The sequence below is a fragment of the Portunus trituberculatus genome, chromosome 48 (assembly GCF_017591435.1).
Source record: "Portunus trituberculatus isolate SZX2019 chromosome 48, ASM1759143v1, whole genome shotgun sequence".
Classification (NCBI taxonomy): domain Eukaryota; kingdom Metazoa; phylum Arthropoda; class Malacostraca; order Decapoda; family Portunidae; genus Portunus; species Portunus trituberculatus.
This window is the reverse complement of record NC_059302.1, coordinates 3181468-3194322: the sequence shown is the minus strand read 5'-3', so window position 1 is coordinate 3194322 and position 12855 is coordinate 3181468. Positions and strand designations below refer to the sequence as shown.

The 12855-nt window shown below is 35.6% G+C and overlaps 1 protein-coding gene across 1 annotated transcript; it reads left to right on the top strand.

The window, feature by feature from the left end:
• The first annotated feature begins 512 nt into the window (after positions 1 to 512).
• On the top strand, positions 513 to 11100 carry LOC123498577 (propionyl-CoA carboxylase beta chain, mitochondrial-like). Its single transcript, XM_045245828.1, has 10 exons — positions 513 to 738; positions 1577 to 1690; positions 3338 to 3463; positions 3799 to 3945; positions 4144 to 4451; positions 4579 to 4784; positions 4950 to 5158; positions 5775 to 5852; positions 6240 to 6360; positions 10568 to 11100. Exons 1-10 carry the CDS (start codon positions 541 to 543, stop codon positions 10687 to 10689), a joined length of 1629 nt encoding a protein of 542 aa, XP_045101763.1. The 5' UTR covers positions 513 to 540; the 3' UTR covers positions 10690 to 11100.
• The last annotated feature ends 1755 nt before the right edge of the window (positions 11101 to 12855 follow it).

The following is a 12855-nucleotide window of genomic DNA, read 5'->3' as shown; positions in this document are numbered from 1 at the left end:
CAATACATGTTAATTTGTATCCCATTTTTCATCAAATATATATGCCTTTTTTTTTTTTTTCAGTTTTTTCTTTTCGCTTTATGATCATCTGTATGTTATGATATTTAGCCTGGAAAATTTATAAGTCACTTTAATCTTTTCGAGCTATTTAGAGAAAAAAATATAATTACTGTGGTGGATAAATATAAAAGCAAATTCCCTCAGAATTCTGAGAGTGCTGCATCATTAATCAACTATAATACAAACGAAGTTCACAGGTAAACAGTAGAATTAATTTTTTAAAATATTTTCACAATAATGTGTCACATTACAATGGTATGGTAATACTGTAGTTTTCCCGGCAAAATGTGGTATATAAGAGAGATAAAGAAAATTATATTACGTAAGATACAAGTGTCCTTCTTCCCCAAATTGCAATATAATTCAAAGTTTTTCTAGTATGCAAAAGCAAAATGACAGGTTAGATATGGTATATACATGTTGACATTTTACAGCGGAAGGATATCAGCTGAGCCTTCCAAGTGACGTCACGAAGTAAACATGGCGACGTGTTTGGGACGTGCAACTGCCGGGCTGCTTAAAAATTATGGCCTCCCGGCTTACAGGGGCCTTAACACTACTTTGTTACGGCAATGCTCCATCGCTCACACACTCAAAGTTCGAGATAACATAAAAAAGAAGCGCGATGCGGCCATGTTAGGCGGAGGAGAGAAAAGAATTGCTGCCCAACATAAGAAGGTGCGAATTTATTACTAGTTATTAATAAATGTTATGGCAAGTGTAATATATTTAGCATGCACTGATACGTAATTTGATATTGTTTTCACACAAAGTCTTAAACCCTCGTGTCAAAGGATGTCTTGTTCTTGATGGTAACATGGGTATTGCCGGTGTTGCCTCGGCAGGGCCCGCCCACTCCATCTTTACCTCCACCCATCTCCATAATGTAAAGTAAAGTGGCACAAACTATTGGAGACGGTAACGATTTACAAGAAGTCCTTTCTTTACCAAATATAGCTCCTGAATCCCAACAAACTTCGGGGCCTGGTGGGAAAGCCAGGGTTTTGGGTGGGATGAACTAGAATATGGTCAAATGTCACTTATTACCACGAAAAGTAAGTGGGAGTTATTGCTGCTGCTATTATGATGGGCGCCATCTCCAGAAATCAGTAGTCAGTCTTTGGAAATTGGTTGTCAAATGTTCAGAAATCAGTAGTCAAATCTCCAGAATTTTGTGGTCTACACTCCGTATGCCGTATGGTAATCAAACCTAGCATTACCTAACCTAACCTAATGTAGCATTACTTAATCTAACCTATGCTAGGTTAAGTAAAAATAGGTTAGGTTAGTGTCCTTATTACTCTAGTGATTTTGTTATTGCAGTAAAGATGAAGTTTTTTCTTTTATATTAATTTGGACGTTTTCCAATATTATATCAGGTGTTAGTTGAGATGTCTGGAATTTTGATAGTTTATTTATGGCAACCCTATTCCAGTCAGTCAGATACATGTAGGGTAAGCAGTGTCTTGTACTACTCATTGGGTGTTTATGTATTGAATACTAATTATTCCATTAGGGCAAACTGACGGCCCGTGAGAGGGTGGCTCTGCTGTGTGACACGGGAAGCTTTGTGGAGTTTGACACATTTGCTGAACACACTTGTTCAGATTTTGGCATGCAAAACCAGAAGGTGAGTTTAAATTTATATATATATATATATATATATATATATATATATATATATATATATATATATATATATATATATATATATATATATATATATATATATATATATATATATATATATATATATATATATATATATATATATATATATATATATATATATATATATATATATATATATATATATATATATATATATATATATATATATATATACACAGTATTTGAGTGTGTGTGTGTGTGTATATATATATATATATATATATATATATATATATATATATATATATATATACAGTGATCCCTCGTTTATCACAGTCAATGGATACCAGAACCCCCGCGAAAGGTGAAAAACCACGAAGTAGGATTTGCCCTCCCTAGGAATTTTTGTGTATGTATATGTGGGTACCAGAATGTTTAAAATATGTAAACAGTATTTATACTTTACATATAGCTACAGTATTTTACTTAAATCTATTTAATTATAAAAGCTTATACAGTAATTATACTTTTATCTCTCTCTCTCTCTCTCTCTCTCTCTCTCTCTCTCTCTCATACAATACGTAACACTCACCCTCTTTTGCCTTCTTTGATCATATCCAAAAGTTTCACTTTTTCACTGACGGTCATCATCTTCCTCTTCGTCTTGGGCTCATTAAAGGAAGCTTTCACAGGGGCACAGCTCTTAGGTGGTATTGTAAGGGCTTAACAAATCACTACTTAAACAAAAAAAAGTTACTGCGAACACAGCACTAAGATACAGTATGTGAAACAGTCAACAGCGTGGACGAGACTGGGAGACTGGCGAGATACAACAAGGGAAGACATTTGTTGAGGCTGCGATGATGCGCAGCCAATCAGCTCACAGGATAAATCCACTCGTGCTCTCATTGGTCGATCTAGCGCCGGGAAGCAATAACGTGCTTTGTATGAGTGGCCGTGGGTATGTACAAAGCCTCTGAGTCAACTCATCTGTTTGTTTGGTATGCTGGGAAACCTTCTCTCTCACGCATCAACATGAAACGTGTTTTTCCGCAATATGGCTGCTGATATGGCTGTATTTTTTTCATTTTTATCGCGAACCGCAAAGTGGCGGGGGAACACTGTATATGTATACAAACAATACATGTACAGTATTTTACGTACATTGTAACGTACATTGTCGTCGTTATTACACACCAACTTACCGAATTACTGTACGTACAGTATTTGTAAGTGACGCCACGGACCCCGTGATATAGTGAAAAATTTGCAGAACATATCTATGAGTATGTATAAAACCCGCGAAACAGTGAAGCCGCGAAAGTCGAACCGCGAAATAGCAAGGGAACACACACACACACACACACACACACACACACACACACAGTATATATATATATATATATATATATATATATATATATATATATATATATATATATATATATATATATATATATATATATTTACTTTCTTTTTACATCAATTGAGGAACAAATAATTCTAGCATATGTTCTTGTAAATGTGGAATTTAATTTCATCCAAAACTTAATTGCATCATATTACATTTTCCTACCATTATTGAGCATCCTAAATATTGATATACTATACTATTTCATTTATGCTTTGAGGTTCTGTTGTTCTTTGATACATAATTTATATATAGTTTTCAGGTGACTCTGTAGTGACAGGTCATGGATTTATACATGGCCGATTGGTTTATGTATTCAGTCAAGATTTTACAGTGTTTGGAGGTTCACTATCATCAATCCATGCCAAGAAGATATGTAAGGTAAGTGTAAAGAAAAAATTCAGATTTTTCCAATGTTCTTTTTTGTCAGCTGTGATGACATTCAGAAAGTAAGCTTTTGCAAAAGCTGTTGTTAATCATTAAGTTATCAAATTTTTATAGAGATCACTAGTTTACATATATGCCGTTGCAGAATGGAGTTACTTTTTATGGGAAGGTACTATTCAAATTGCCAAAAATCCAATTTACATTTATTGATGATGAATCTAACTTCATATTTTTTGTGAGGTGAATGTAGTCATTATTAGATAATGAAGCATTAAAAACACAAGTCAAGATTGTTGTGGTAAGTGTCAATGTGAGATTTTCATTTTCAGATCATGGACCAGGCAATGCTTGTTGGTGCCCCTGTGATTGGTCTGAATGACTCTGGTGGAGCAAGGATTCAGGAGGGAGTGGAGTCACTGGCAGGGTATGCTGACATCTTCCAACGCAATGTTTTGGCCTCGGGTGTCATCCCACAGGTACACTCCATTAGTGCCAAGTTTTTGTTGTTTCATAAAAGTGTCAATACTTTCACTGATTAATGAATGATACCATATGGGAATGGCATTCACAATGTTTTTGGGTATCAGCTAAATTCATAATTGTGCTTGAACATGAAATATATTGTACTTTAAGAAATTTACATGTTTTATAACATACAATTTTTATCCATTCAGATTTCTTTGATCATGGGACCTTGTGCTGGTGGTGCTGTGTATTCCCCAGCACTGACAGACTTCACTTTCATGGTAGAGGACAGCTCTTACCTATTCATCACTGGTCCTGATGTGGTGAAGGCTGTCACCAATGAGGATGTAACACAGGAGGAGTTGGGAGGTGCCCGCACACACACCACTCTCTCGGGAGTTGCTCACAAGGCCTTCAGTAATGATGTCCATGCCCTTCTCAACCTGAGGTCCTTCATGAACTTCCTTCCTCAGAGCAACCAGGACCCATCCCCCATCAGGAAATGTGATGATCCATGGTGAATAGTTAATCCAGTTTGTCCTCATTCATCCATAACTTTACTATGTAATTCTCTAAGTTGCTGATTGCATTATGATAGTTAGATATATTTTTTAAGTAATTTTATGAAATTGTTGAATTTGTAGGGATCGTGATGTGCCAGGACTGGACACTGTCATACCCTTGGAGTCAACAGCTGCATACAACATGCTGGACGTGGTGCATAGCATTGTAGATGAAGGGGATTTCTTTGAGATCATGCCCAACTATGCCAAAAATATTATAGTTGGTTTCGCCCGCATGAATGGACGCACAGTAGGCATTGTGGGCAACCAGCCAAAGTCTGCTGCAGGTATATCAACTTAGACTTCATTTGAATTAAACTCTGTTGTTTGTCAGATTTAATTGATTTCCACAGACTATGTAGTGACATCGGTGAGAAAATTCCTTTAGAAGCAAATTGTAAATATAAGCAACTTTTTTTATTTTTTTATTTATTTATTTTTTTTTTTTTTAGGCTGCCTAGACATCAATTCCTCTGTGAAGGGAGCAAGGTTTGTAAGGTTCTGTGATGCATTCAACATTCCTTTGGTGACCTTTGTGGACGTGCCGGGTTTCCTGCCAGGGACAGCCCAGGAGTATGGTGGTATTATCCGCCACGGAGCTAAGCTCTTGTTTGCATACGCTGAGGCAACGGTGCCCAAAATTACAGTGATCACCAGGAAAGTAAGTGTCACATTTCTGCTTATTTTTATTCATTCATTGTCTCCTCACTTCAAAAATTGGGACCCTGGCTTTGTTCCACTCACTGTACATCTTGTGACATTTCATTATAACTTTCTAGAGTTATTTATTACTATTTTGTTTTGCATGCTAATTCACCATTCTTTATCTTGCTCATAGCTCTCCCCTAAAGCATTACTGATTCCACGTATGTTCCTGTTGATATTACATTCTTATAAGCAAAGTAAATCAATATAACAAACTCCAATATTGTTATTATCAGGTATAAGGAACCTGTTAAACAAACCTTGCTTTTAATGAATGTTATATTATTATAAACTTGTCAACTTTCAACTGATATATTGATAGTAATTTGTTCTTGGCTCTCATCATCCAGGATTGCCACTGTTTGAATAATTTTACCAAATAACTTGCTTTATATATCAAAGGGTCTTGCTAAAATGATCAGATGTTGCAAGACTTTCAAATACCACTTCATTAGTTCATTATGTGATGCTTTACATGTGAATTAAAGGTAATATTGAATTTTACCAGCACTTAAAGACATTGTACAGTGTAAATGCTCATTAGCTCTCATCCGCAACTTTATTTTTTTTAGGCTTATGGAGGTGCCTATGATGTGATGTCCTCTAAACATTTGCGGGGAGACATGAACTACACGTGGCCCACAGCTGAAGTAAGGCTCAGTATGAAACATGTGACTGTGTGTGCAGTATCTTGTCTTTCTGATTCTTTGTTATAACACATTGCATTAGCCTACCAGTGAAAAGTACACACCACACCACCCAGACGCTGCACATTATCATGAATAGATTTTGTGTAATATTCATCTTTTTTGCTGAGGAAGATGAATGGAGTATGATGCATCAGGTGTAAGAGAAGTAGTACCTGTGGAACAAGGGAGAAAGTTTATTCATGATAAGGCTGCATGGAGGGCAGTTATCAAAGTAGAGTATAAGTAGAGTATAGAGTGTGTGTATGTGAGAGAGAGAAAGAGGTCCTTATTTTTTTATTTATTTATTTATTTATTTATTTTGTTTTTTTTGCTTTATTTTGTGTACAGGTTGCAGTAATGGGAGCTAAGGGAGCGGTTTCTATCCTGTATCGTGGAGAGAAGGATGTTGCTCACATTGAACAAGACTATATGGAGAAGTTTGGAAATCCTTTCCCTGCTGCTGTCAGAGGTAAGGAATTTCATAAGTTGAAGTAATATATATATATATATATATATATATATATATATATATATATATATATATATATATATATATATATATATATATATATATATATATATATATATATATATATATATATATATATATATATATATATATATATATATATATATATATATATATATATATATATATATATATATATATATATATATATATATATATATATATATATATATATATATATATACAGTAGCCTCCAAAAGTTTGGATGTGATAATGCTGACGTCAATATTTATGGTACAAATTGGAAGTCCCTCGCCAACAATATCATGAGCGAGCCAGATATTTTTCTTGTATACCTGGCAGTGAGACTAAAGTTGGTTCCACCAGGGCATGCAGTGTTTACATGATCAGTGTTGTTTGAGATGGTATGGGGGTGTTTTACATACTATGGTATGGGGCATCTTGTAGTGCTGCCTAAAAATGAGAAAATGAATCAGAACAATTACCTATAGTTGTTGTGTAACTACCTTCCTGATTCATTTGATAAGAGCAAGGCTGATTTTTTTATGCATGACAGTGCCCCCTTCCACACTGCCAAAGTGTAACAAAGTGGTTGAAAAATTGTGAAGTAAAGTACTTTGAAGACTAGCCTGGCAACTCTCCAGACTTCAGCCCTATTGAGAACCTTTGGAGTTTAATGAAAAAAGGTCTGGAGAAGTATGACACCTCATCACTCCCAAAGTTGGAAGCAGCACTGCGTGCAGTATGGGCCGAGTTTTCAGTAGGAAAGCTTCACAATCTTGCTGATAGTGTCCCTAGCAGACTGAAGGAAGTCATTAAATGGAAGGGAAATATCACCAAGTACTAAAGGAGTAAATGAGGCGTGTAGAATACAAGGGGCTCAAGTTACAAAATAAAAAAGTGGAGAAAAACGAAGTTAAAGTTTGGCAATATTCAGAATGTCATAACTTTTTTTTTTAAATGAGATAGAAAGCTCTAGTTTGTTTTATTCGAAAGGTCTATCATTTGACTTTTAATTTCATGTAAAAAAATAAATATTACAACTACACATTCTGAATGTTGCAACATTAACTGCATTTTTCTCCTTTTTTTTGTACATATTCGTGTTTTTAATACTCAAACATGTCCCAATTCACTTCGAAACGTTCTTAAATTCATGAAATATTATTGTGTGAGTGTGTATGTGTATGTATGTGTCTTTATGTATGTGTATTAATGTGTTTGTGTATGTATGAATGTGTATGCGTGATTAAGGGTGCGCATGTATGTGTATGACGTGTATGTATGTGTGTATGTTGTACACATTCAAGTATTGCAAAAAAAAAAGTAGCAGGGAATACAAATTAATATTCCACGAGGCGAGGGTGTGAGGAAGACTGGCCAACATGCCGTGACGTCACGCCAATGCCGCACGCTCACTGGCTGGCGGACGGCTACATCACAGTCCCGTGACTGACAGCGCGCTGCCCATTGGTTGCTGAGGTGTGTGTGGAAGGAAGTGGCGCTTAGTCCTCTCTCTGGTCTCTCGTGTGTACCCTTTAGCCTGAGGGCCTGATACGGGGAGTACCACCCTTCATATTATGGGATTTTCAACCACTTTGCGAGCAGCTACCAGGCTCATACATTCTTCCCCTGGATAGAGGAGGGTTTGAGGAAGACAATGCTGTACAAAAGTGCATTTCTCAAAATGTGGCACTTGAGCCCCTTGTATTCTAAACGCCTCAAGTGTTCAGTAATAAATTTTGTTTTATCATTTTACTTGTTGCTTTCTTGGGAAGGTGGCGGCGTCCAAACTTTTGGTGGCTACTGTGTATATATATATATATATATATATATATATATATATATATATATATATATATATATATATATATATATATATATATATATTATTTATTTATTTATTTATTTATTTATTTATTTATTTATTTATCATTATTATTTTTTTTCTTATTTATTTATTTATTATTGTTATTATTATTATTATTATTATTATTATTATTATTATTATTATATTTTTTTAATAAGTGGAATATATGTATTTATGTTGTATGAACCCTTGTTTTCACCTTTATTTGTTGTTGAGAAAAGAATAAATGGTAAAGAAAATTTTAATGAGAATGTTGAAGGGCATTGATTTTCTTAGAAACTGTATAAAAGCCATAAAAATGGTTGATATTCAGATGCAGAGTGGAACCTTGGTTACAGAATGTCTCTCTTTTATAACAAATTAGTTATCAAAGAAAGTTTTGAACTAATGGGGAGTTTTCAGAACTAATCCACCAGATGTCACTGCTGCTACATGTCCCCTACTGACATGCGGTAAATTATTGTTGTATTAAATCCCAGGCACATGCAGATACATAAAACATTGATTATTATGTTAATGTTGACATTCTGTATCTACTTTCAAATATCCTGTATTGATAATTTTGGGAGAAGTTAGTCAAAACAAATATTTTTTTGTGATTATCTTGTAATACTGCTATCAATATCTTAAATACGACATACTACAAGTCTAAAATCTATTGATTTGGACAATGAAAAGGTAAAAACTTTGTACTGTATAGTATGACCCACCATACTCAGTAACATCGTGATATATGAGTATAGTTATTTTTGTGGGGATTTTAGCATCTTTCATCAAGATCAAGAAGTGGCAAAACAATCAAGCAAAGAATAAGCAAATCACTGGGCAGCTGTAGAGTGAAGAGAGAGAAATATGTGAAGCTTTCCTCCTCCTCATGGCATAATGGCATAGACATTACTGCAGGAATTAACTATTTGTCCCACAATGTGTTTGTTGAGTTAAACAGATAGGCAAACACTCAGGTTGGACAGCAATACTCTTGCCAGGATACTCAAGTTGCCTATTCTTGATTAGAATTGTTGTTTCCAACAAGTAAGTCGATCTGTGTGGTTTGGACTCTTAAATGACACAGACATATTGTTTTCATGTTTACTGTCGACTGGATTAATACACTTCCGATCAAGGGTGTACTCTTTTGGAAATGTGGAGATGACCAAATAACCCTCAATGCCAATTCATGAGAAAACAACTTATCTACATTTGTTCATGAATAGGGTTTGATTTTGCCTGTGTTACTACTTAGAAGGAATTATGTAGAAAAATATATTATAACGAATTATTACATCTCTGTGTTTATAGAATGACACTGCAGGTATGTTCTATATTACCCCTGTGTGAGTGATGGGGACATTTATTGTGCTGCTACCTGGTGACAACCACTAGTTCTGAAAACTCCCCATTACTTTGGTTGCCGTACCATAATTTGGATTTTGAAAAAAGATACTTGATTTTAAATAGTTCTAAAAGGCAAAGCAAAAATGTGTATTACTAACTCCTTGTTGCCATAAATATATATTTTTTTATTTATTTGGAGGAGAGAGACTGTGTATCAGCAGTAATTTAACCTTTGAAATGACATAAATGTGATGCCATTGAAAAGCTTTGATGTGAAAAAACATTTTTTTTGGCTAGCTCAGGAATGATTCTGACACCTGAATGACCTGTCATTCTATTGATGACGAGGGAACTGCACAGCTAAATTTCCCCAGTAGCTTTTCCCAGCAGCAAGATCTCTAGTGTTATGATCCCCTTCATTTTCATGGTATATGAGTTACTCCTCTCTGTGTCACTCTGTAAGATTTTTCTCACTAGATCGATGACAAAGAGAATACCTACAGGGGCCACCATGGTACAGTGAAACCATGCGTGCTTTGGGGTCCAAGGGGTCTCCAAGCGCACGGGTTCGAATCCTGTCCACGGTCCGAGTGTAGATTGGGCTTCCTCACTTAGGGCAACGGTTTCCTAGCGGGTGGGCTTTTGAGATAGGAGGTACCATAAAAAGTATCCCCTTTAGCCCATAAATTCCTGTGAAAAGCCCACATGGTATAAATAAAAAAAAATTGTAAAAAAAAACCAGTATCTTCTGAAGAGGTTCATATCAATAAGTTCATTCAATAAGTAATTTCTGAGCTCGAGATATTGTAGAGTGGCCATTTTGAACAACACTCAGGAGCAAATTAAGCTCAAGATCCAAGGTTTTGCTGTATTTATTTCACTGAGCAGAAAATAGTTTCCTGATAATAGAATAGCAGTAATACTAATTAAAGTTCAGAACACATCAAGACTGCACTTCATGAAACTAATGCTGGATTCCAGGTTTTGTTGATGACATTATACAGCCTCACACCACACGCCGCAGGATATGCCAGGACCTGGACAAACTATCCTCCAAGAAACTGACCAACCCATCAAAGAAGCACGCTAATATTCCATTGTAATAAAGTCTTTAGTTGTGCTTTGCAGTCTTGAGTTCATCATCACTGTTGTGATGCAGTAATGATGCATTTTGACAAAAAGATATGTATGTATATAGATAGTATTACTGTAAAGTGTGAGAAATTATATTATGATAGTACCTTAGTGTACATGAATTTATTTTAGTACATGTATATGTATACTTATTTGAATACATAGTTATACACATGAATTTATGTGTGTAGATGCTTCATCTCATTAACTTAATTAAAAGAATGCCTGTCTGATGTTGAAATTAACATTGTTATGTTATTATATTATCTTTTTTTAGTAAAAGGTATATTCTGGTGAATTTCTAAGCACACTTTGCAGCAGAATGTGATTACATACTATGTATTTATATTTTTTATTAAATAGAATGTGTTATGACTAAACTGATTGTTGTTTACCCAATACCAAGGTTTTGTCAATGCATTGAAATTTTTTTTAGTACAGTTCAGTGAAATCTAGCTATAGTCTAGAATTGCATATTTTGAAATTTTTGATATGAATTTGATTTGTATTATTTTAGATGTAGATTGTATTTTGGTGAGTTATATAATGTTAAAAAAACATTATTGAAAATTTGAGGTAATGAGTTGTGGTAATACAGGTGATTCCTTTCAAGTAGTGTTGGGGGAGGTAGTGAGAGTGGCCGCTAGAGACGAGCAAAGTACTTTTCTGTCAATAATAATAAGTTTTAGTAATTTTTTTTTATGTAGGAGAGAGGGCCAGCCAAGGGCAACACAATGTTGAAAAAAAAAAAAAGGCCCACTTGTTGCTGGTTCTCTAAAAGATAAGAAGGGAGCAAATGTCTTGACACCTCTCTCTTAAAAGGATTCAAGTCGTAGGAAGATGGAAATACAGAAGCAGGCAGGGAGTTCCAGAGTTCACCAGTGAAAAGTATAAATGATTGAGAGTACTGGTTAACTCTTGCATTAGAGAGTTGAGACAGAATAGGGATGAGAGGAAGAAGAAAGCCTTTTGCAGCGAGGCCGCAGGAGGAGGGGAGGCATGCAGTTAGCAAGTTCAATAGAGCAGTGAGCCTGAAAATAGTGATAAAAGATAGCAAGTGAGAAAGAGGCTGAAGACAGTCAGTTAGGGGAGGGGAGTTGAGACGAAAAGCTTTTGATTCCATCCTATTTAATAAAAACATGTGAATGGAACCCCCAAACATGTGAAGAGTAATTCGATACAGGAGCGGATAAGGCCCTTGTACAGAGCTAGCAGTTGGGAGGGAGAGAAAAAGATTATGAGTAAAGGACAGACCGAAGATATTCAATGTGGAAGAGGGAGACTGTTGAGTGTCATTGAAGAAGAAGCAATAGTTGTCTGAAAGGTTATCTCCAGTTGATAGAAGGAAGAATTTAATTTTCGAGGCATTGAAAACTATTAGATTTTCTCTGCCCTAATCATAAATCTTAGAAAGATCATAAGTTAGGCGTTCTGTGGCGCCCCTGCGTAATCTGTTGATTTCCTGAAGGGTTGAACGTCTTTGAAAGGGCGTGGGAAGATGTAGGGTGCTATCATCAGCGTAGGAGTGGATACAGCGAGAAGTTTGGTTAAGATCATTAATGAACAACAGAGAGTGAATGACAGGACAGAACCCTGAGGAACACCACTATTAATATATTTAGGAGAACAGTGGCCATCTACTACAGCAGCAATAGAATGGTCAGAAAGGACACTTGGGATAAAATTACAGAGAGAAGGATAGAAACTGTAGGAGGGCTGTTTGGAAATCAAAGCTTTATGCAAGACTATCAAAAGCTTTTTATATGTCTAATGTGACAACAAAAGTTTCACTGAAATCTCTAGGAGAGGATGACCAAGACTCAGCAAGTTAAGTTGTTGCACACATAGACACAACATCCAGCTTTGGAACAAAATGAGAATAGAGAAAGTAGGAGGGAACGGAGAAGGGGCTACTGGCAGTTGCCTCAGACAGCTGTACGTACGTGTTATGGTGAGGAAAAGAAGATGAGGTTTAGTAGAGGAGAGGTGGTGTTCCACAGATTGAAAATAAGACCTAAGACCGCGAATGTTGCAAAAGTTAATGTAGAAAAAGGTAAGGGAGGTTTCAAGAAATTTGGGGTCGTTGTCAAGAGAGCAGTCTGACTTGGGGGCATTTCTGGTCCCCTCTCCAGAAG